General features: G+C 34.7%; 1 protein-coding gene across 2 annotated transcripts in view; it reads right to left on the reverse strand.

The window, feature by feature from the left end:
* Window positions 1-6370: 6370 nt before the first annotated feature.
* LOC129808780 (zinc finger protein 2) overlaps window positions 6371-23505 on the reverse strand; it is a 113052-nt gene continuing 95917 nt past the window's right edge. Inside the window, exons 10-15 of one of the 2 annotated variants that reach the window (XM_055858634.1) lie at window positions 19900-20162; window positions 19160-19820; window positions 15082-15222; window positions 14094-14825; window positions 8984-9350; window positions 8238-8916 (exon numbers count right to left, since the gene is read on the reverse strand). In XM_055858634.1, coding sequence (XP_055714609.1) covers window positions 8834-8916; window positions 8984-9350; window positions 14094-14825; window positions 15082-15222; window positions 19160-19820; window positions 19900-20162 — 2247 coding nt within the window. In that variant the 3' untranslated portion in view covers window positions 8238-8833. Of the gene's footprint in view, window positions 9351-14093; window positions 14826-15081; window positions 15223-19159; window positions 19821-19899; window positions 20163-23505 lie in introns of both variants that reach the window. The other variant, XM_055858633.1, reaches the window with a different exon arrangement.

The following is a 23505-nucleotide window of genomic DNA, read 5'->3' on the forward strand; positions in this document are numbered from 1 at the left end:
CTGTGGAGATAGGAAGAGAAAAAAAGAAAAACAGAGAGAGGCCCTCAGAGGAAAACGACACAACAGCAAACAAAAAAAAAAAATCTTTAAAAAAGAAAAATAACACCGCGAACACGTCAAATAATCCCAGCGTCACCCTTAACGGATAGTCCAAACATACACTCACACACAGAAACACTAGGAAAATTGGAAAAAAAAACAAAAGAACGGGAGGAAAAAACTCAAAAGAAGAAAAATTGGATAAACAACGGGAAAAAAACAGAGAAATTGATGTCCCAAACTTAAGAACTAAGGATAATTCAGGTGACAGAGTTGTCAAACAAAAGAGCTATACGAGTCCTTTGCGGTCCTAAGAAGCCGAATTAGCAATAGAATTCGGAGTTAGAATAATTGTGACAATGGCGACTTGTCAATTTTCTCAGGACTGAGCAAGATCTGTTAGAAATCGAATAAAGGAATGAGAGGCAGAGACTTCTCCTGGACTTTGTTTCTTCTAGAGCTGCTTAGTTGTTTTCTTTTTTTTTCCTATTTTGTATTCTTTGTTTTTTTTTTGGACCTCAGACTTCCGTTTATTTGTAGAATGCAAAATACTCTGTATAGACATTCTTTTTTTTAATAAATCTAAATCTAAATAAACGTCAAAATAAGTTCGTCCAAGTAGCGTTTTGACCATTGACGTACAGTATGTATAGAGAGAAATTATCGTATATGATAGCCTCGACTTTTAGAGTCCTGCCACATTTTCTTAATGTTTTTTTTTGGCTAGTTTATTAGGTCTTTTGTGTTAAAAATAATATTGTTAATAGTTAAAGGAGGTAATGCTTAATTTCTCCAAAAAAGAATGAAACCTAACCTAACTCTACAGACTAAATACTCTCGAGAAGCAGTCGGAGTCCGTTTAGGACCCTTATTTAGGGTAAGTGTGCCAAATTTTCGGCACAGTTGCACATTTTTTTGACACTTCTTGATCACGAATGGATGGCTAAAAAGCGTTTCCGTCCGTCCGTCCGGCCGCTCTTTGGAGCTTAATATCTTCGAAACCAAGAAAGATATCGACTTGTGGTTTTCGCCAAAAGGTTATAAGGTAAAGTACCCTTACTCGACCGGGTTCCTCTATTCGACCGGAGGGTAAATTTTTGAATATTTGATGGTGAATTTCATCAATTTCTATGAATTTGTCACTAATTCGTATTATTTAAAGAATAATTGACCTATTAATGTTAGATCATACACAAAATATTATAGTAAATATAAATAAATTGAATAAATAAATCTACCGATCGAATAGAGGAACCGGTCGAATAAAGGGTACTTTACCTTATCACTTTTTTGTCAGTCCATCCAAATCCTTGATATTTTGCAAGATAACTAAATGGCGTCCCTCAATTTCAGATCTAAATCGAATTTGGCTGCATTCCGAGTTAGCTCACGTTAAGAATCTCACCTACATAAGACGGTTTATCGTGTGTATTTTCTCTAAAATCATTCTTAATACATTTTAAAATGAATAAAAATGTAGAGACATACAGTGGGTGTCAATAGTTTGTTGCCTAATGCATGTTTGAGAAATCAAGTGAAAAAAATTATAGAAAAAATTACTTTTACAAATTTTGCTTTTTGCAGATGAGTTTCCTGTAATCCGGAGATATTATTTACATTTCTCAAAAAAAATATAATTAATTTTATTTCATATCAAAAATAATTGTTTTTCAAAAGTTGGTCATTTTTGAAAAATCAAAAGTTTGTTGCCTCATTTAAAAAAACTAATTTGAAATGATCAAAACATGCAACCAACTTAATGTAAACCGGTTACATTTTGGGTTTTTTGTCATTTGAGAGGCAAATGGTGGGTTTGTACATTTTTAAAGTTGTCAATGGTAAATATATGTATATAAAAGTGATTATAGAAAACAAGAAATAATTTGTTTTTTGATTATTTATAATTTAGGTTAAAAATGGCAAATTACAAAAAAGTTAAAAGGTGGGAAATCGTCCAGAGATACTGCCGGAATAAATCTGCGTCGTTAATTGCCAAATTTTATAGAAAATCACTAAAGGTTATACATAAAATATTCAAATATTATAGTAATGAGGTACGAGTACATCTGAAAAACGCTACTGCCAGACCTAGGGTATCGACTCAGAGGGGTGATAACAGCATTGTAAATATCTCTGATAGTGACCCAATGATGTCTGCTTTATAAATTAAAAGATAGTTGGTTACTGAAGGAACACAGGTCCCTACAGTTACAAAAACCAGCACATTTTGAAAGAAAATGGTAAGAATGTTTGGGTGGCTCTCAGTATTCCATTGGTTAGCTAGTTTAATCTGGATAAAATATTGTAGTTTTATTTGTTTAACATGTTTCAAGTAAATTTACAACTTTTTATTCAGATTGGTCTTGCTTACCAATGGAATATTGAGAGCCACCCAAACATTCTTACCATTTTCTTTCAAAATGTGCTGGTTTTTGTAACTGTAGGGACCTGTGTTCCTTCAGTAACCAACTATCTTTTAATTTATAAAGCAGACATCATTGGGTCACTATCAGAGATATTTACAATGCTGTTATCACCCCTCTGAGTCGATACCCTAGGTCTGCCAGTAGCGTTTTTCAGATGTACTCGTACCTCATTAATATAATATATGAATATTTTATGTATAACATTTAGTGATTTTCTATAAAATTTGGCAATTAACGACGCAGATTCATTCCAGCAGTATCTCTGGATGATTTCCCACCTTTTAACTCCGTCTAACATGCCATTTTAACCTAATTTATGAATTATCAAAAAAACAGATTATTTCTTGTTATTTATTATCACTTTTAAACACATGTATTTATCATACACAACTTAAGAAATCGTCAGTTAAATCAGCATTTATCGTAACTTCATTTTTGCGATTTTGAGATATATACATATTTGTAATCAGCGAAATTTTGTTTATTAAACGCACTTGTGAAAAAGAAACTTTTATAAGCCCAATAAAAATTATTTTAAATAAAAATTATCGTAAGTGCCCTTAATTAAGAAAAATTTATCAGAATTTGTCGTAACTTCCATTTTTGGGGAAGTTACGACAAATTTCCATACAAAATTTTCAATAATCAGCATTTGCCGTAACTTCTTTTGCTCACTTGCGTGGCTTGTAATTTGCAGCAAAATTGCAATATTTCCAATAAAACGTTTATAAACTCTTCCAAATATCGAAAGACAGTGCGAATAGTGTAACATGAAATCATTTTAATTCAATATTTGCGAGAAAAAAGTGAGAAAAAATCCCTACCTGTCATTAATCTGTCATTAATTCAAAACAAAACAAGCGACGTGGCGCACAAAATTTATTACAATTTATTTAATAAAACTTATGAAATAAAAACTTTTAGGGACAGGGATAACAGTATTATTGACTAATTTAGTGAAATAAAGGCGCTTATTATCACTAGAATAATTCAAATTGATATAATGCATTTTAGAAAATTGTCGTAACTTCCAGGATCTCCATACATTGGAAGTTACGGCTTTATAAACGATGGAAGTTACAATAAAATATTATTATGTTTCTTCCAACATATTTCTCAATATTGCAGCTTTTAAATAATTTTATAAGGATTTTCTCGAGTTAACTTACAGTTTATTAGTGCCACTTTTATGATTTTGACTCAAAAGTATCGCATTCGGGGCTCATTTTTAAGAAAAATAATATTGAACTGAAAATTTCGACTCCTGAAAAGTTGTCAAAAGGAAGTTACGACAAATGCTGATTTAACTGACGAAATGTCCAAACGCACCATTTGCCTCTCAAATGACATAAACTCAAAATATGGTAGGTTTATTTTAAGTTAGTTGCATGTTTTTGACCGTTCTGAGTAACTTTTCAAATGAGGCAACAAACTTTTGATTTTTCAAAAATGAACAACTTTTGGAAAACAATAATTTTTTTATATGAAATAAAATGCAATAATTTTTTCGAAATATATAAATAAGACCTTCGGATAACAGGCTACTAATTTGCAAAAAGAAAAATTTTAAAAAGTAATTTTTTTCTATCATTTTTTGCACCTGGTTTCCCGAACATACATGAGGCAACAAACTTTTGACACCCACTGTAGCTTTGGTGGTCTATTTCGGCCACGTTCGTTCTCATAGTTCCTTGCCCTTACCGTCTTTGGGGAAGAAAAAAGGTGGCCGGAATTGCAAGCTGTCCGAAATTCTATACACTTACCCTACTAAAAGAATATTTAGTTTTATCTAAAAAAGAATTCTTAAGTTTGGGACAAACCTGAAATATCGTGGGAATTTCAGAGAAAATATAAAATAAAAAAATAAAAAAAATAGAATAGTGAAAATAGGAAAATGAACAAAAGTAAAATAAAAGGATTAGAAAACAAATAATTAAAATTCAGAGTTTAACTGAAAAAATGAGCAAAAACAAAATAACAACAAAATGGCCAATTATCATGCTGAATGGCATTGTACATTTTTGCTCAATTATCAATTAAACTTCTGCATTTTCTTTTTTTCTTTTTTTTTTTTTGCAATAAAAAAAAATGCCATTTGCATGTTTTTCCTTTTTCATTGTTCACGACTTTATCAACAACTTTACACAAAAAAGATCTCTTACAGAAAAGAAACATAAATCCTTGTTTTTTTTTTGTTTTTTTCTTTTAAAAACTCTCCTTGTTTTAGTTTAGGTTTCTGTTTTTTTTGTTTTCTGTTCTCAATGGCGGGAGGAGGGGCAGGGAATGGGGGGTAGGATAAATGTTTCAAGGAAAAGCGAGGTTTTTTCTTCTATATCTCCTTCTTATTTCTCTTATTTTGCATTTTCTTTTTCATTTTCTCTCTAAAGCCTATCAGACAATTAACGAGTTTTTTTGTTTTTGTAAATCAACAAAAAAATAAATTGTTTTCATTTTGTTTTTGTTTCAACTAAAAAAATATATATATTTAATATATAATAATAATCAAAAAAAATGGAGCATTAATGCGTAGGAAATGTATCAGATGGCATTATGATGCTTTGTCTCTTGAGATGGCGGATATGCCAGATTTAGTCGCTTTTCAGCCATTTTTCCAAATTATTTGTAGGGTAAAGTGGTACAAGTTGGACAATGGTACAATTTGGACAGGGCTTTTCGTCTTGATAAATTTAGTACTTCATTTTTATTTGTATATTTTTAATGCTTTAGTTTTATAATTTGGTTTCTAGTGCTTAGAAACAAATTTTGTACTGTATTTATCAAGAAAAAAGACATGTCCAACTTGTACCGACGAATTGTCCAACTTGTAACACTAATTCCAAATTATACACTTTACCCTATGCATTTTCCTTTTAAATTTTTAATTCTGAAAATTTGGATTAGTGGAGATTCATAGAAATCTCGTTTAAACGGGATAGTACACTCAGTTTTTCGTTATCAAGGCACTTCGATATCCAGGTGACAGCTTCCAATGACGGTTGATGTATTCAAAAAACGTTTTTAACACACAATTTCGCTACAAAATAGGGTTAAAGGAACAACTATTGACACTTTAAGAAGTCGTGTCGGAACTTATTGACACCATACCTGTGAGTACTAAGGAAAAAACGTTATATTACTTACATTTTATTAGATACTTTAATGCAGAGGTGTGCAAGAAACCGTTGAAACCGAATTGACGTCAAAATAAGTTTGTTATAGTAGCGTTTTGACCATTGACGTACATGTTTCTTTTGACGTTAATTCGGTTTCAACGGTTTCTTGCACACCTCTGTTTTAATGTAAACCTGTGCTCGTTAAAAGTCGCGTAATATCGGAAATTTTGTGTTGATGATTTTGATGGAAATTACAGATAGCCATACTGCTAACACTAATCCCGCTCATTCACGGTGAAAAACTCATACAGAAAGAAACTGTCTTCTTGATATCTTTGTCGGAAGACGGATAGCTCTTCACTACTTCAAATGGAAAGTTCTTAGAGAGAGAAATTCCTGCGGCGTTATCACACTTGCATATTACAATTTTAATGTGATTCGCATTAATTGTCGCTTGTGAGCGTCCAAATTTGTTATTTGTGTCTTTGAGTCACTTAATATTTGGGATTTTTCTATTTATTGATAAATAAGTGGACTTGGCTTGTGAAAATAAGTTTAAATTTACCTAAAGCATAAATATTATTCACATTAAAAAATTAAAGAGAAAATCGCATTAATTTTTCGCATTAATGCTATAAATCAATTTATATCAAATTTTGCGGGCCAAGTCTACCTTTTTATCAACAAATAGATCAAATTTTGAATAGAAAATGATTCAAACACACAAATTACACATTTGGACTCTCACCACCGACAATTAATGTGAATCATATTAAAATTTTAAGGTGCAAGTGTGATAACACAGTTAGAGAGAGAGTTCTGTGAGAGAGAGAGATAGAAACACAAATAACCCACTTGACAATCGTCTGGCGGCGCTGCAGTTGCAAAAAATCTCTGAAAATCGCGACAAAATATTTTCTTTTCTATTTTATCCTTATTAGCAAACTGTGTCCCTTCTTGTAATACATACTTTTGCATTCCTTATTAACCAAAATAATTGTTGTACAAAAGGATTTTTCTCAAACTTTTCCTGAATTTTGGGACAGCTCAAAAGAATATCATGACCATGTCACATATTAAGATTAATACTTTCTGAACTGCAAGAATGCCAACAAATGACAGTAAGTGTTTTATCTTGCCTCTCTCTCTTGTGTTTCGCTCGAAAACTGACCGAATCACAGTTGGAACTCATGGAAAATTGCTCGAATTGCCTGTGAGACGATTCAGAAAGCAATTAATACGAACAGTAATATCTTACTCATCGTATTACAGTAGACTCTCTCTCAATCGTGAATATGGGGCAAAATGTCATCCGGTTTAGCGATAGAATTGAGCGTCAAAGCCTTTGTAAATTCCACAAAAAGCGCTCAATTATAAAGAATCACGATAAAATAGGAAGAACTACAGCGAATTTGAGCGAATTAGCTTCATAATTAAGCGTGAAAATTGTCAACAAAATTTGACGCCCGATTGAGAAAGAGCCGATTGAGTGAGAGTCTACTGTAAATTAATTTATTAGGACTGAGACTGAAAGTACCCTGTTATTCCGTCAACGGATAGTCGGGCATTCGGGGGAATAGAATTATATAAAACTATCCCCTTGACAAAAAGCGTGCGGGAGAGCTGATTCGAGCTAGCTCTAGGAACCAAGAGTCCGCGGACCCTGGCAGAGGCCCCGGGAATCAGGAGTGAGGCCAAGTATTGCGGTCTCCCAGAAATTATCAAATGGAAAAGGAATGACACCGCTCTCAGACGGAGAAGTGATGGGAGATCACAACCCACCAGGATATTGCGATGCTCGGAGATGTGATCACGGGGGCCGAGGCCACAAACGCGTACCTGACACAGCCGTGGAAGGTTACAGATAGCCTCCGCAGTGTGTCACAATCCGCTGCGAAGAACAGTTCAAGTCGAAGTATTTTTTGGCTTGAGCTCACGATACCTACGAAGCGTCCGCAGAGTACAATAAACTCTTTGGTTGATATGAGAAATGTGGTCTGACCAGGTGAAGGACGAATTAAAGATGACGCCGAGATTGCGTGCTTTCTCAACAAACGGAATCGATTCTCCGTAGATTGTGAGAGGTGGAATCGGACCACACAACGACATTTTAGATATTATAAGGGCCTGTGACATTTTAGGGTTTAAATGAAGGCCATTATGAATCGCCCAAGACTCTATTCGAGCTAAAACCATGTTTAGGTGGTTAAAGGTCTCTGTTGGATTACTTGGGTCACCATCAGAAAACACTTGCAGGTCATCTGCATATAGATAGTAAGAGCAAACCGAGTAAGGACGACGGAAGGTCATTTATAAACAATGAGAAGAGAAGTGGGCCCAGTAGTGACCCCTGAGCCACAGCATTATTGGTTCTAACATGAGTTCTTAAAGTGACAATACATGTTCCTTCGATCCTACCTTCGAATCGGTAAAGAAAAAGACGTTTTGAATACATCAACCGCCATTGGCAGCTGTCACCTGGGTATCTCTGTTCCGGATAGCGGTAGAGCTGAGTGTACTGTATTGTTACTTCTGGCAAAGAGATTAAAACGTGGTGGTGGGGCAGGGGGGGGGTGCTGTAGTGGAATTTTATGTGGATTTATAGGAATGATGGAGATGTTTTTGGTGGCTCGAGGCATGAGTTAAGTCTATGGGATGTTACCTGGACAACTCTCTTTTTGAGGTTGACCTTCTTGCTGATCTCCTCGAGCATCTTGCGGCTTGGATTGGACTCGGCCTGATAGCATTCATACAGGTAGTTTAGTTGTTCTGGCAGAATTGTCGTACGTAGGCGTTTATTGGTGGGTGGTTGATGAGATTCATGTGCACCACTGTCACTGTCATCCTGCATAACGGCTGTTAGATCGCCCGGTGATTGACTGTCGCTGTGTTCGGGCGAATCGAAGGACCGACACTGAAGGAGGTAGTCAATGTCATCGGGTGATGTGGTGGGTGGGTGATGATGTGGGGGTCCTTCATCCGATGATGATGTTGTTGCTGCTGCTGCTGGTGTTGTTGTTGTTGTTAGTGTTGCACCATGAATTGATGATGGCAGCGTGGGTGGCGGTGGCGGTGGTGCTGTATGCAGACGATGATGTTCCCGATGGAGATCCTGACGTGTAAAGACAGCACTGCATTTGTCACATTCCAATGATGTCAGTCTATCGTCATTTTGGCTGCCATTTTGACATGTAACGGCAGCAGTAGCGACAGCAGCAGCGACAGCAGCAGTTGATACATCATGAATACCTCCTCCTACATTGTCGATGTCAGTGGCTTCATTACTGTTGTGGTGGTGGTGTTGGTGATTTTGTTCCGGCTCACTGTGTACAGTGGCGCTGTTAACATTTGACATTGACACATTAGGTGACGTTTGTGGTAGTGATAGTGAAGAAGTTACGGTACCGATTAGTGTCTGGATCTGTTGTGTTGCCATATTCAATGGTCCATCGTCAGATTGTGACGTTTGTGATGCCCCCACAATACCCATCTGTTGGCCCACCTGATGACCAACATCGATGCTAGAATTGCTGTCTTCACTGCTCAAACTGTGGGCTATCTGGGCAGCTGCTATTTGTGCTTTTGCTGACTTTTTGTTGTTCTCCTCCTTAAAACAGTGATTCTTTTGATGACGTATCAATTCATAGTATCGCTGAAATACCAAATTGCACTTTTTGCACGTATAGTTGATATTTGATTTTTTCTCTTCAGACTCAAAAAATGAGTTATTTGGTTGATTTTCATAAATTTTCCGTTGTTTCTGACGGGCATTCTGCATTTTGTTTTTTGTTTTTTTTTTTTATTATTGCAATGGAATCCATTTTGTTTGATAGTTTCCGGGGTCATCAATAATTGTGGAGCATTAAGCATCATTTGGTCGCCATGAGGACATTCCATGAGCCCAAGGACAATGAAAGAGACAGAAAGAAAGAGAGAGAGAAAGATACAAATAACCACATGAATATATTCAATATTATAATTGTTTTTAACAAAGAAAAAATCTCAATTTGATAAGGTCCTTCGAACATTCAAACTAGAGCCCTGCACAATACGGGTTTTTGGGTTTTATGTATATGTATAATGTATAAATTTACCCATCTCGAACAATAGTAACCCGAAAATTATTAACCCAATCAAAATCCTCGCACACCATTTGAATTAAGATATAATTGATTTAAAGTGATCAATATAAGTAATTCTAGAACTATTAATAATTTAATTACAAGTTTCGTAGTGTGATAACTTCTTGAGCATAACTTTCATTTTTTCGGCGGTTGATCCGCCAAGTTTGTTTTTTAATCACAATTGTAAACATATAAGGTAAAGTATCCTCTATTCGACCGCCTCTCTATTCGACCACCCTAGGTTCCTCAGGTCGACCAGGCGAAATATTTATTCAAATTACTTACATTTGCAATAATATTTGGGAAATGGTTTAACATCATAGGGTCAGTTATTTCATAATTAATACAAATTAGTGAAAATATCATAGAAATTGACCATAGAACACTAGAAAAAGCACTTAAATGAAGCGTTAAAAGTATTTCTTAAATAAAAATTCGCAATTTTTCATCAATTTATGGCATTCTTATTGATATTCTTAACTGTTTTCTTAAGGAATTAGTTCAATTATTATCCTTACAGATTACTTGAGAATTCAAATTTTGAGTCTAATCGCAAGTTGAGGACTTTATCTATATTCTGTGCAAAAATTTTAGTTCCACGATTAAGTTAAACATTAAATTTAAGGTCTTAAAATTGAAAGTGCATTTCAAATATAATGTTCCTCAATTCGACCTGTCGACGCAATCATAGGAAGTGGAGCTTTTTCAGTTAAATGTTTTATTACTTTTGAATAAATTCATAAAACTGTGTTTTTCTATTTTATATTAATGATTGACTTAATTTTAAGTGTTATTCATGAAGTGTTAGAAAGCCAAAGTTAAATGCATGATTTTATAGTTTTGTGGTTTATTTAATTTCTTAGAAAAAATGGGTGGTCGAGTAGAGGAACCCCAGGCGGTCGAGTAAAGGCACTTTGATATGAGAGTGGTCGAGTAGAGGAACACATCGCATTTTTAAAACAGTTTACTTTTTTTGTAATTTAAAATTATGTTATGTCTAAATGAAGCTCAACATAAGATAGATAAGGATCTATACTATAGTTTTAGATAAAACCCCTATCAAAAAAGACAAATTATAACAGTTTTTTCACAAGTTTTTCACAAAAGATCTCCTTAAGTTGTCGACATAGGGTACTTTACCTTAGTAATTTTAGAACGGTACATTAAGAATCTATCGTCTCGAAATTATTTATTTCAATGCAGGGGGGTGACATTAGCTCTGAAAAATGCGACCGGTTTTAGTGTAATTTTTTCCCTGTTTTCGTACACATTTCATGAGATATCTCCAAAACTACGTAGGTTACCAAATTCGGGTTTTCGGTTGCTTCTTCGTTATTAAATTGGCTTTTATTTTGTATTAGTATTTTTTGCTAATTCATTCTACAATGACAGAAAACAGCTAATAAATTCAAAAGTTTTTTTCGGCACGCTAGAAACATATGAGAAACATAGAAAATGTCATGCCCCTGATTTCAATAATATATTTTATTTTTCAAGCTTGAATACAAATTCTGTAAGATTAATGAATAATTTTTAGCTTACATTTACCTTATTTACTTGGTAAAGTAACTCTCTTGAAAAACAAGTTTAAAAACATTTTTGTTAACACTCTAACGGTGTTTTCTTTAATTTGCGAAAAAAAAAAGTTCTAGTTTTTTCTAGGATAATTATGATCCAATAAAGGCGAAAAAACCATCCATTCTTCATTATCTCTTTTAGTTTAGGCGCTAAAATTCACATTTTTAGTCTTTTCAAATTTCTTAAATAAAATATACAAAGTAGAATGACATATCTTTAAGTAAAAAATAAATTTATTTTAGTCAGATAACTTTAAATCGGTATTTTTATGGAAATTGCACAAATAGTTTTTTTTTGCTTTTTCTCTGACCGTGTCACACACACAAAACTGGGAATAGCAACAAAACGAAGAGTCAAAATGAGTTGAAACTTTCAAGAGATGTTTATAAGACTATTACCGAGGACACTATTGCACTTTTAAATAAATAAAACCTTTATTTTCGCTGTAAATGTGATTTTTGTGAAGACCGCCTGGAGGCGGTCTTACCCGTTAGAGGGTTAAGCGGGATAAAAGCGATTCAAGCGGAATCACAGGAAAAATTTATTCATTATAAAGCTTGGGATCGTAAAAAGCATGGACACTTTCTCCTAGACTTAATATTTTTCAGGTGTTTTTGAATTTGATATTATTTCGAAGAAAAAAAGTAATATATCGAAAAGAATCCTAGCCCGAAATAAAGAATGCCGTATGACGTCTCGAGATTCGTTTCTTAATTGCGATTTATGACAAAAATTAAAGTTAAATATCTCCAGGAACGTTATAAAGGTTTTTCTATATTTGTTTTATTTGAAAGGAAATTTTGTTATTTTTGAGACAATATACTTGACCTTGAATAAAGTGTTCAAGTTTAAGGTGTTCAAGGTGTTATTAAAAAATTAAAAGAAATAAGTGTTAATCAGTAATATTAAAAGCTACATTCCATGACAAGATAACTTTTACTACATTTTCACAAAACTAATGAATTCAAAAGTGGAACTCTAATACTAATGTTTAAGAATTGTTGTTTTGTTACAGAGTTTTTTTTTAAATCGATTTATAACCGATTAAACACAATAAAACCGTAACACTTTGAAGTAGAATATTCACTCTTAGAAAAGTTTAGACGTGATTACTAATGAAAATTAGTTGTTCGGGCGATTATTATCAAATCTATTTAAAATAGTTCTTATATTCTTAAAACATTATACTCATAATAAATTTATTAGTAGTGAGAATATAAGACAATATTTACGTGGATAAGTTGCGGCAATTATTTCATAATGCTTTCATACAATTATATTTGCTTGTGTTAATTAAATGAAATCATTATCCCAACTAATATTGGTCACTAATTCCTTTTAGTTCTCACAACTAATGCGAATAAACGGGCCTATATTTTCATAAAGTTATGACTACTTTTCCAATAGTAAAGAGTGGTTTTTATTTTAGTAATGCGTTGAAGCTCTTTCGAATTTTAAGCAACTAATAAGAAATATGCATCACAATGAATGCTATATAGTAACCACAACAAATATGATATAGTTATTACAGCCAATAAGATGGGTATCAACCCCATTTATTTAGTAATTGGAACTAATATGTTATAGTACCCATTACTATTTTGATTTAGTTGTGATAACTAAATGAAAAGGATACTTTAACTAACTGTGGTCAACTATTTCATTTAGTTACCCAAACTAAATATATAGTTGGGTCTATATTTACTATATTTTATAGTTCTAATAACTGCATATGACCTTGTACGAACTAATTTTTTCTAAGAGTGTTGTGTTATAATAATATTGTTATTTCTTTATTTTCATACCAATTTGAGAAATTTCCATTTATTGCTGTTTTTACTAAGTACTCCAACTTTATTTACCATAAATAAGTTAAAAAAGTAGAAAAGTCCTGTTTCGCGATCAATTACAATAGTTGTGACCGACTGTGAGCATAATCGATGGCTGTTCCAGGAAAAATGCCAATATTTAATTGCGAAAATTGAGGAAAATATGCTTTTTGCAAAAGAAAAAACATATTTTTCATAAATAATGAATAATTTTATAACCTTCAACTGAATATTTCCTTAGAAAAACAATTTTTTCTCAAGAAAATAATGACGGAATTCAGTAAAAAACATGCAACATTTTTGGTCGGGAGTATGTTTAATACTTCTATTTGACTATTCTCTATAGACAGCATACAGCAGCATAATTCCTATAATAATATAAGTAATAAAAATCGTGATTATAATATCCCCCAAGTTGATAAATAATTTCAGAGAAAATTCCAAGTCCATTTTGACATTTTGAGAGAAAAAGAAAAACAAAATGTATAAGAGAAAATTTGCTGCTAAATGCTTCCCGGCGCCATCTAGCGGCAGTGTTTAGTTCTGCCATCATCCACTGCGAGCGCTAAACAGTGCCATTTTCATGCATTTGCTTAGCACTTTTTTGTTCGAGAGCTGAAAATCCTATTTTATTCTGCTAACTGTGCTCGCTCGGAATGCACAGAATTTAAATTCAGTGACCGTTAAGACGTGTGTTTGAGGGCGAATCCCCGCGTCCCCAAAATAGATAAAATTTTTTTCTTTTAAAAAAAAATCATCTATTAATCTGTACGAAACTAATCCTAAAATATTAACATTCTATCTCAAGTATTTCTGGTACATCGACTTAAAAAAACAATGTTTTTAAAAATCCTAGAAATCGGGTCGGATAAATATTTAAGTAATACCCGAAAATTTGAAGGGGTTATATCCACGGATCGGGTCGGGTCGGGTCGGATGTGCAGGGCTCTAATAAGGTCCTTCGAACAAGTTTAGTTGACTTACCTGGAACCACACAACAATGACACGTGGTGACAGCAACAGTAACTTGCTGAGGTACTCTAGATCACTGTCCTTGGGATAGGAGTTATTCTCGAAGAATTCCTGCAGAACTTTTATCTGATAATCCGTAAATCTTGTTCGATTGGCTCTCTTGCCACTCGATGTTGATCCAGCTGATGGTGGTGCTGCTACAAGTGACGATGGTGGTGGTTCAAATGTCTTCCCTGGCAATTGATATTTCTTCGGCGGTCCCATATTCTGTCCACTGTCCATCTGTTGTCCCAACAATTCACCAATGGCACCAAATGTCGAACCAACAATTGGTGTTTGTGGTCTCGATGTACCACCATCAGTTCCACCATCGGATTTTGCCTCAAAACCAAATATATTGTCACCATTGCTCGACATACTGTTGCATGCACTCAATTGTGGTGGTTCTGGTTCATCAAATTGTCCAATTCTCTGATCATCGACCAATTCAAGTTCTTGCTTTACAATTGGTTCAGATTTTGGACTATCGGATGGATCCTTACTTCGCTGTTCTTCCATACTAAAGCCACCCACTTTATTTGTACCACCCTCTTCACCGATCAATTTTATTATTTTTGCCTGACCCGTTCTTTCGTACTCTTCCAGATTTAGTGTTGTTGAGGGGGGATTGTTGAAATTATAGGGGGAGTCTTTGTTGCGTTGGCGCTCCTTGAACAGCGTATTCCGAAACCAGTGCTTCACCACCTACACACAAAAAAATGGAAGAGAAAATTCTCCAATAAGATTACATTAATGTGTCCGGGGCATACCTTTTTAGGTCAGTATCATTTCATGAAATCAAAATTCATGTCTGTCCCCGATCTTTTGACAATACAATAGCACGCGTATATGCAAATCTTCTAAGAAAGAACTGTGAATTTCAATTCCATTAAAATTTTCCAGATCTAAAAGGTATGCCCCGGAACAATAAAGGATAAAATTTGACAATAAACAGCCTCACCTTCATTGGCAAATTTGCCTTCTTTGACATCTCCAGGATACTTTCTTCACTTGGAGAATTATTGATGTCAAAATGTGCCCTTAGGATCTTCAATTGTTCATCTGTAATGCGCGTTCGGGCACGTTTTTGATTTCCCTGTACCTGAAAAAATAGAGAAAAATAATAAAGTTGGGCATTTGAGGCAAAATGTCATCCGGTTTATCGATAGATTTGGACGTCAACGTCTTTGTAAATTCCACAAAAATCTCTCAATTATAGAGAATCGCGATAAAATAGGTAGAACTACAGCGAATTTGAGCAAATTTCCCTCATAATGAAATGTGAAAATTGTTAACAAAATTTTTCGTCCGCTTGAGCGAGAATCTACTGTACACTTACTGTCGTTTATTGGCATTCTTGCAGTTCAGAAAGTATTAATCTTAATATGTGACATGGTCATGATATTCTTTTGAGCTGTCCCAAAATTCAGGAAAAGTTTGAGAAAAATCCTTTCGTACAACAATTATTTTGGTTAATAAGGAATGTAAAAGTATGTATTACAAGAAGGGACACGGTTTGCTAATAAGGATAAAATAGAAAAGAAAATATTTTGTCGCGATTTTCAGAGATTTTTTGCAACTGCAGCGCCGTCAGACGATTGTCAAGTGGGTTATTTGTGTTTCTATCTCTCTCTCACAGAACTCTCTCTCTAACTGTGTTATCACAATTGCACATTAAAATTTTAATATGATTAACATTAATTGTCACTGGTGAGAGTCCAAATGTGTAATTTGTGTGTTTGAATCATTTTCTATTCAAAATTTGATCTATTTGTTGATAAAAAGGTAGACTTGGCCCGCAAAATTTGATATAAATTGATTTATAGCATTAATGCGAAAAATTAATGCGATTTTCTCTTTAATTTTTTAATGAGAATAATATTTATGCTTTAGGTAAATTTAAACTTATTTTCACAAGCCAAGTCCACTTATTTATCAATAAATAGAAAAATCCCAAATATTAAGTGACTCAAGGACACAAATAACATATTTGGACGCTCACAAGCGACAATTAATGCGAATCACATTAAAATTGTAATATGCAAGTGTGATAACGCCGTAGTGTATGAGGTCTGCCGGGTTAGGAGAAAAAGACTGTTAGTTGGTCAGTCGGGTAAATGAATGAAATGTCAAATGTCATTCTTAAAGTAAAATTCAGACTGAACGCACGTGTTCCACGTGTTCCATTGAAGCTCCTTTTATATTCCTGAATTTGGCAATGACGAGACTAGTATAATAAATACGTGGTGTTTTAATTAAACGGACAGCCATTCAACCGGTGGCTGCTGTTGTGTACGGGCGTGAGAAGTCGCGCATAACGGCAGTAACTGTGAGAAAGCCTAAGACCTCAGAGAGTTAAGGCGTCTACACATTGGGAGCAATTTTCATCAAAAATGGCGTTTTTGACAGAAATTTGACGTTTCCCCCTACAAAGCTGCAGGGAATTTCCTTCAAAAAAGCGATTTTTGACAAAAATTTCTCCCAATGTGTAGAGGCCATTAGAGAAAAAGAGTCAGTCGGGCCGGTACTCGGGACGAGGTCAGACGACTGAGAGGGCTACAGTCAGTTAGTTTAGCGAGATACTGGACTTGGAGCTGGCAAGGACAAGAAAGGCTCTTCGGTTGTTCTGGTAGGTAGTATCCTTGGATACTACAAATACAGTAGACTCTTCGATATCCAGCACTTCGATATCCGGGTGACAGCTGCCAAACACTGGCGGTTGATATATTCAAAATTATTTTCACTAAACATGAAGTTTGTCCAGAGTGAATTAAAGTATTATTAACATTGTATCGAAGTTTTTAATACATAATTGTGATAAAAAATGAAACATAAGCACATCATGAAGAAAATTCTCTTGTTCTTTGTCAGACAGAAAATAAATTCACACTGCACAAAATAGAAAAACCGTTGATCATTCAAAAAACCTAAATGTCATTTGTCCCCCAGTCAGCCGGATATCAAAGAGTCTACTGTATCACCAAATTTAAGGTAAATACATTACACTTGGCAAACTAAGGAGAAAGTAAGGTTATGGCGACGTTCGGAAACTCGTCAACTGTGAGTCTAAGGCGACTTCTCCAATTATGCTGCCGCAGAGAGTAGACAGTGTACCAAATCTCGGACCATATGACCCAAAGACTTCATGGGAGAGTTATCGGGAACGTTAGGAACTGCGAGTTGATATAAATAACGTCACCTACGATAAGAAAATGCTTGGGTTTCTCCACACAGAGATTGGAGCAGAAGTTTATGAGACTGTGAAGGGTCTGGTGATGCCTCATGGTGTGGTGGATGAAATATGGCGGCATGTGGTTGCTTTTCTGGACGGTTACTTTCAAATTGACAGCACAAAAGGTAAGGAAATGTTGTGGGAGTGCAATATAGTGTTAAAATTGGTGAATAATTAAGAAATTCTAACGTGATATCTGTACTAATTTACTGAAAGTGAGTTTTCTAATGTTCATTGAGACTGAAATTGTCTTTCAAGTGATGCAAATTTTATGTTTTATCCTTGGAAATATCAGTAACATCAAGGTAGCATTATTATGGGAAATTTCAAAAAAAACGGGCGATAATCACTCTCAAAATTAAGTGGAAAATCATCTTTATGAAGTCCTCAAGGAAGATCTTTCATTGCATTCCTGAATATCACGTGCAAAATTGTAAATACAAAACAAAATGCAAATTTAGCTGCCACCATTCTTTCCGGGAACACATTTTGTTCCGGATCCGGGACAACAATGATCAAAAGCATGGTGTAACAAAATTCGTTACATAATATGCAGAGAAATGTGGTATCAGAATGAGTTATCATAATAACATACAGATGAACAGGGAATTGGCAAAGGCTCAAGTGTCTCACTGCAGACACAGCAAAGAGCAATTCAGCCGTCCCCTTTCGTCTCCAAAATAAGGCGACCGGGCCACAAATAACCAGAAAGTCCGGTCATATTCATTGTTGCCGCAGAATAACAAACAAACACTGACGAGGCAGGAGACCCCATTTTCTAAACAACGGGCCTGAAGAGTCTAGTCAAAGCAATCCGTATCTCAGCCTAGATTCGCCAATCGCACAATAGAAAGCTCTATAAGTAACTGAGACGAACAAGAGGAACGCAGTCTGTAAAGCTGGCCATTTAAAGACCTAAGATCCTTGCACAACGTTGCACTGTATTCACCCCCAGATACTTATAGCTGCGCACAAATCCAATCCTTATACAATCCTTCGTTTAGGACTGAAATGGGTTCTCCATGGACCCGAGTAAGTCCGACAGCCAAAATGTCGGATAGAATAGAATAGAAGGACATTTGTAATTTGCATAATTGTTAAGTGTTTGGTTATAATGGGATCAAAAAAAAAAAAAAAAAGAATAGAATAGAAGAAGGTACAGAAGATATCAGAAATGACTATGTATGGAAGCGTGCTTGACCGATAAACCAGTCCGGATGCACCCTGAACTCGGTTAGGTCGTCGCTATAATGCTGGGCATTCAAAGACTTCTGAAGGCCGGTATTGAGGGAAGGAAAGTATAAATCTTGCGATCAAAACACCGACTGATTGTCTTTGATCCGACACGTTCTCGTTAACCCCGTTTCTCTACGATGTTCAAATAATGACCGTTATAGTTTGTAAATATACGAGCCAACTTCTACGGCAGGGCTTAACTTCGTTAGACCTGAACCTGTAGGCGGATTATCGTCCCAAATGCAGAAGATTAATTCTAACCGGATACTGCCTTAATAGACATCTCTGATATGCAGAGAAATATGGTATCAGAATGAGTAATCAGGGTAAAAACCGATCTGTTTGATGGAATTTGTCCGGAGAACTGGTTAGATTGATACACCTTGCCCTTAATGAGAGTAGTGTAGGGCAGAGGTGTGCAAGAACCGGAGCGTTTTGATCATTGACTCTAGCGTTTTGTGATCATCATCATCTTGCATGCCTTTGGTCTAGGGGATGCATACTGGGCCCAAAGAGAGAGAGAGTTCTGGGTACATCTGTGCCAAAAATTCTACATTTGATAGTGACTTACCTGACTGGATGCGACTGGATGCTGCTGCAGGAGTTGCTGAGCTTGTGCCGGAGCTGGTGATAGATCTGTTGGTGGTACAGATGGTGCTGATGGTTGATTTTGTCCGGCAGCACCGTAAATGAGTGGTGGTGCCATATTCATGAAATTCAGTGACATTAAATGGTGAATTTGCATTAGATTTATCATGTCAATGGTATTAAATGGTATGCTATTGACATTGCCAAAATTGTGAATTGTCTGGAAGCTCTGGGAGAGATTATGGGCAACATTTGGTGGTAATTGTGGTGTCTGTTGCTGCTCAAGTAGCTTTTGGGCCAAAAAAGCAGCATCACTTGCTTCAGTTGTTGCTTCTGTATTGGCAGTTGGACCCCCAACTTGGGGTATCTTCAGTGTTGATGTTGATGCAATGGAGAATGATACGGGTATGGCTGATGATAAATTAATTTTGGATGTTGCTTTTGGTTTGCAGTCTTGTTGGCGTTTACTGTAATCTAATACATCAGCAGCATCCAGGTAGCCAGATTCAAAATAGTATGTTTTGAATTTTTCAGCAAATTTCTCAAGAAAATCCACAGGAATTGTTTCATTGTGCATCTCCTCGCAATGGGACTTAAGCACGAAGATGCTAGAGAAGGTTTTCTTGCAGTGACGACAATAGTATCTTTGAGAAAAAAAAAGAAAAAGAGAAAATCCACCTTATTTTTAATGATCAATAGAGAAAACCTTCCAATTTGACTTACCTATCTTCCTCTCTCATCTCCCGAATAGACTCAGCTGTACTGTGTTTATTGATCTCATTGAATTGCTTCACCAGATCAAAACCAAAATTTTCCAGAAGGGTCTTGTAGACGTGATTATTGAGTTTGGGATTTTCCTCATCTAAGCCCGGACTCAGTACTTCAGTTCCACTTACAGTTGATGGTGTAGGACTTACACTTGCAGACACTACAACAGTTGCTGTCTGAACATCATGTTGCACCTTTGGCAGCAATTGCTGCTGTTCCTGCAAACAATAAATCCATCATTAGACCCAGATTTAAACTCATCAAATCATTAAACTGTGCGACCTTTTTAAAGTTTTTCTTGAATATTCTTCAAATTAGACAAGGTATTTCAATGAGATTTTTTTTATCCAATGTAACTACACATCTCTAGAATACAGTCCCAAGGTAGAAAAAAATCTAGGTATCTTTGGACAAGGAGCAAAATATTTTTTAAGTAGGGTGGAATAACCGGCTATCGCCATGTTTAGGAAAAAAATAAATTCATTTAATCATAACTTTTGAATCCTTGTTACAAGATAAGTCAAATTTGACACAAAGTTACTTAGATGTATTGGCTCTAGATACGTGAAAACAATAATCCTAGAACATAACGCTGGACTACTTAAAAAAAACTGATTTTTATTAATAATGCAAAAATAACCATTTCGTCGCCACTTTTTACCACTTTTCGCCAGTTTTGTAAAATTTGTAACCACTTCTCGCCACCCACTTGAAAAGAACCACACTCGGTTATTTTAGGCAATGCTATGAAAAGAATACATTCACCATTTCTCTTTCCTTGTGATCACTTTATTATTACTCTCTTTAAATGATTTTTCTTCACTTTTATTTGAGAAATCAAATTATGGGGCTTTTGCTGAAAGTAAACAATACAGATTTGACAACTGAGAATGTACGAAGTGAAGTTAGCGTCGCCTATTGAAAAGATATGGCGACAGGTGGTAAAATCAATTCCACAATATTACCACTTCTCGCCATGCCTCATTTTTATACACAAATAATATAAAATGAAATATTAATTGACTAAATACAAATTTTATGTATTCCACAAGTGCAATTAAATATTCAATAGACAAATTATTAACCCAAATAGGTATTTTTGACCTGATGAAAATTTGACGACACTTAGTACATTTGGTAAGAGATGTTGGATTCGATGCACTTGCTTAAAATATTGCTCTAAAAAGTGATCAAAATCGTTAATCCAAAACGAATAATTATTATTTTTCGATTCTATGCGTAGAAGCAGAAACAATACAAAAAAAAATTGCGACTCATTTATTTCATAAATTGCGAAAAATAGCGATTTCAATGTAAGTCGCGAGAAGTGGGGCACTGGCGAAAACTGGTGATTCCACCCTATACTAAGTAATTTTTTCAAGACATTTTAACACTTTAAAACCGAGCCAAAAAATCACGTAAAATACCAAACTGGGGCATAAAATGCCAGTGCAGATATTCTCAACAAAAAAGCATTTTTTTTCAATAATTTTTCGTTCCGTAAGACTTCTACAGCAGTTCTAGGACTCATAAATTACTTTTGCAATAAATACTTTCCCATTTTTCTTGTCATTTTTGTATAAATTTTCTAAAAATGAACAAAAAATGCCAAAATGAATTTTTACAGATTTTCGTAGCAAAAAGGCAATTTCGATTAAATTTCCTTTTTCCTAGCAATTTGGCAAGAATTTTAGAACTCATATCTGTTGAGATATTTGAATTAGCAACTAACGGTTGTTTTTGAATTTATGAAAGCTTTGTGAAATAATGCCTTGTGAAGTACACGTTGTGTTTTCTGCTCTGCTGATTTTTCTTCCTAAAGACTTTTCTAATACTCAAATCCCCAATTCCCCATCTGGATAAAGTAGTTTAATTGCAACTGGCCAATTCTTTAATAATTTGAAATGAACTTACTGCGGAAATTCACTTACTTCCGTGCAAAATTACGTGAAAAACATCAAGAGAAATGTCCCAAAGGGCACTGTCTGCCATCTTCTATTTGACAACTGAACCATCTTGGTGCATTTCTTCGAGCAAAGCAAGCACTTTTTCAAGACATTTTCCTGAGGATTTTTCACGGAGAATTCAAAAAATAAATAGCCAGAAGAGCTTCCAAAACTCTCCAATTTTCTATTCCAATTTACAAATCACCGATTTTCCACGTGATTTTAATAATTTTCCACGAATTATGAAATGTTGCAAAAGTCGCTAGGCTGGCCGTATTTAGCCTATTTTTGCTATCAAATCATGTCTCTTAACCAATTCTATGTCACAAAACTAATTCTAAAAACTATTTTCTTTATGTTTACACCAATTTTTAGTGAAATTTCATTAATTGAACTTCACAAATTGGCTTTAAAAAGCAATCTTGGCGACGTTTTTTTCAAATCCTGGCGACTACCACTACAAAAGCAGAAAAACGACTTTTTCCTCAAATATTGGTTCCTCTGGCTCATCCTTGTATTACAGTAGACTCTTCGATATCCGGCACTTCGTTATCCGGGTGACAGCTGCCAAACACTGGCGGTTGATATATTCAAAATTATTTTCACTAAACATTAAGTTTGTCCAGAGTGAATTAAAGTATTATTAACATTGTATCGAAGTGTTTAATACATAATTGTGATAAAAAATGAAACATAAGCCGAACACCATGAAGAAAATTCTCTTTTTCTTTGTCAGACAGAAAATAAATTCACACTGCACAAAATAGAAAAACCGTTGATCATTCAAAAAACCTAAATGTCATTTTGTCCCCCAGTCACACGGATATCGAAGAGCAAGGGCGTACCCAGGATTTCGCTTAGGGGGGGGCTAAATCTTAAATTTTATTGGGGGGGGGGGTGTACGCAATTTTTATTTTGAAAAAAAAGTAAAGAATAAAATGGGATAATAAAGCTGGTTCTACTTTTCACCATAGATAAGCCTATGCCCAATAGGTATTAATAAGGAAGGATCGTCAGTGTTTCTAGGGCCAGTGCATTGTCTCCCATATTATTGGCCAAAAATAAATTTAATTTTTAGGAATTGTTTGCAACTTTTTATCAATAAACTTACAGTAAGTAAGGCATTCCGTTTAGTTCGTATTTAATCTATAGAACCAACTATCCGTGCAATACCTGATTAGGTCCTTTCCGATCCATAGAACAGAACACGGTGCATTTTTACTATTACACCTATCTTTATTCATTTCTGATAATAGACGCGCAAATTTAGATATGGTAAAATGAATCACTATTGTATATTGTCATATACAAGAACATCAAAGTGTTTTGTAGCTTATATATTTTTCTCAAACTGAATATGGGCTTAACATTTCGTTTCGTGATACCATTCAAGGCAAAAAGGACTATCAGTCTTTAGTAGAGAATATTCTTCTGAAAATTTCCAGCTTTGACATTTTTATTTATCGAAAATTTACTTAAGTTAAGGGGTTACGAGGATCAGGCAGACTAAAAAACTTATTTTTTTCAAAATTTTCTTTCTAGCATAATAAAGAAAAAAATAATTCAAATTCTTAGGCATAAAAACAATATTTAAACTAGATTTTCTTAAATTTTT

This window comes from Phlebotomus papatasi, chromosome 5 (genome assembly GCF_024763615.1).
Source record: "Phlebotomus papatasi isolate M1 chromosome 5, Ppap_2.1, whole genome shotgun sequence".
Taxonomy (NCBI): Eukaryota; Metazoa; Arthropoda; class Insecta; order Diptera; family Psychodidae; genus Phlebotomus; species Phlebotomus papatasi.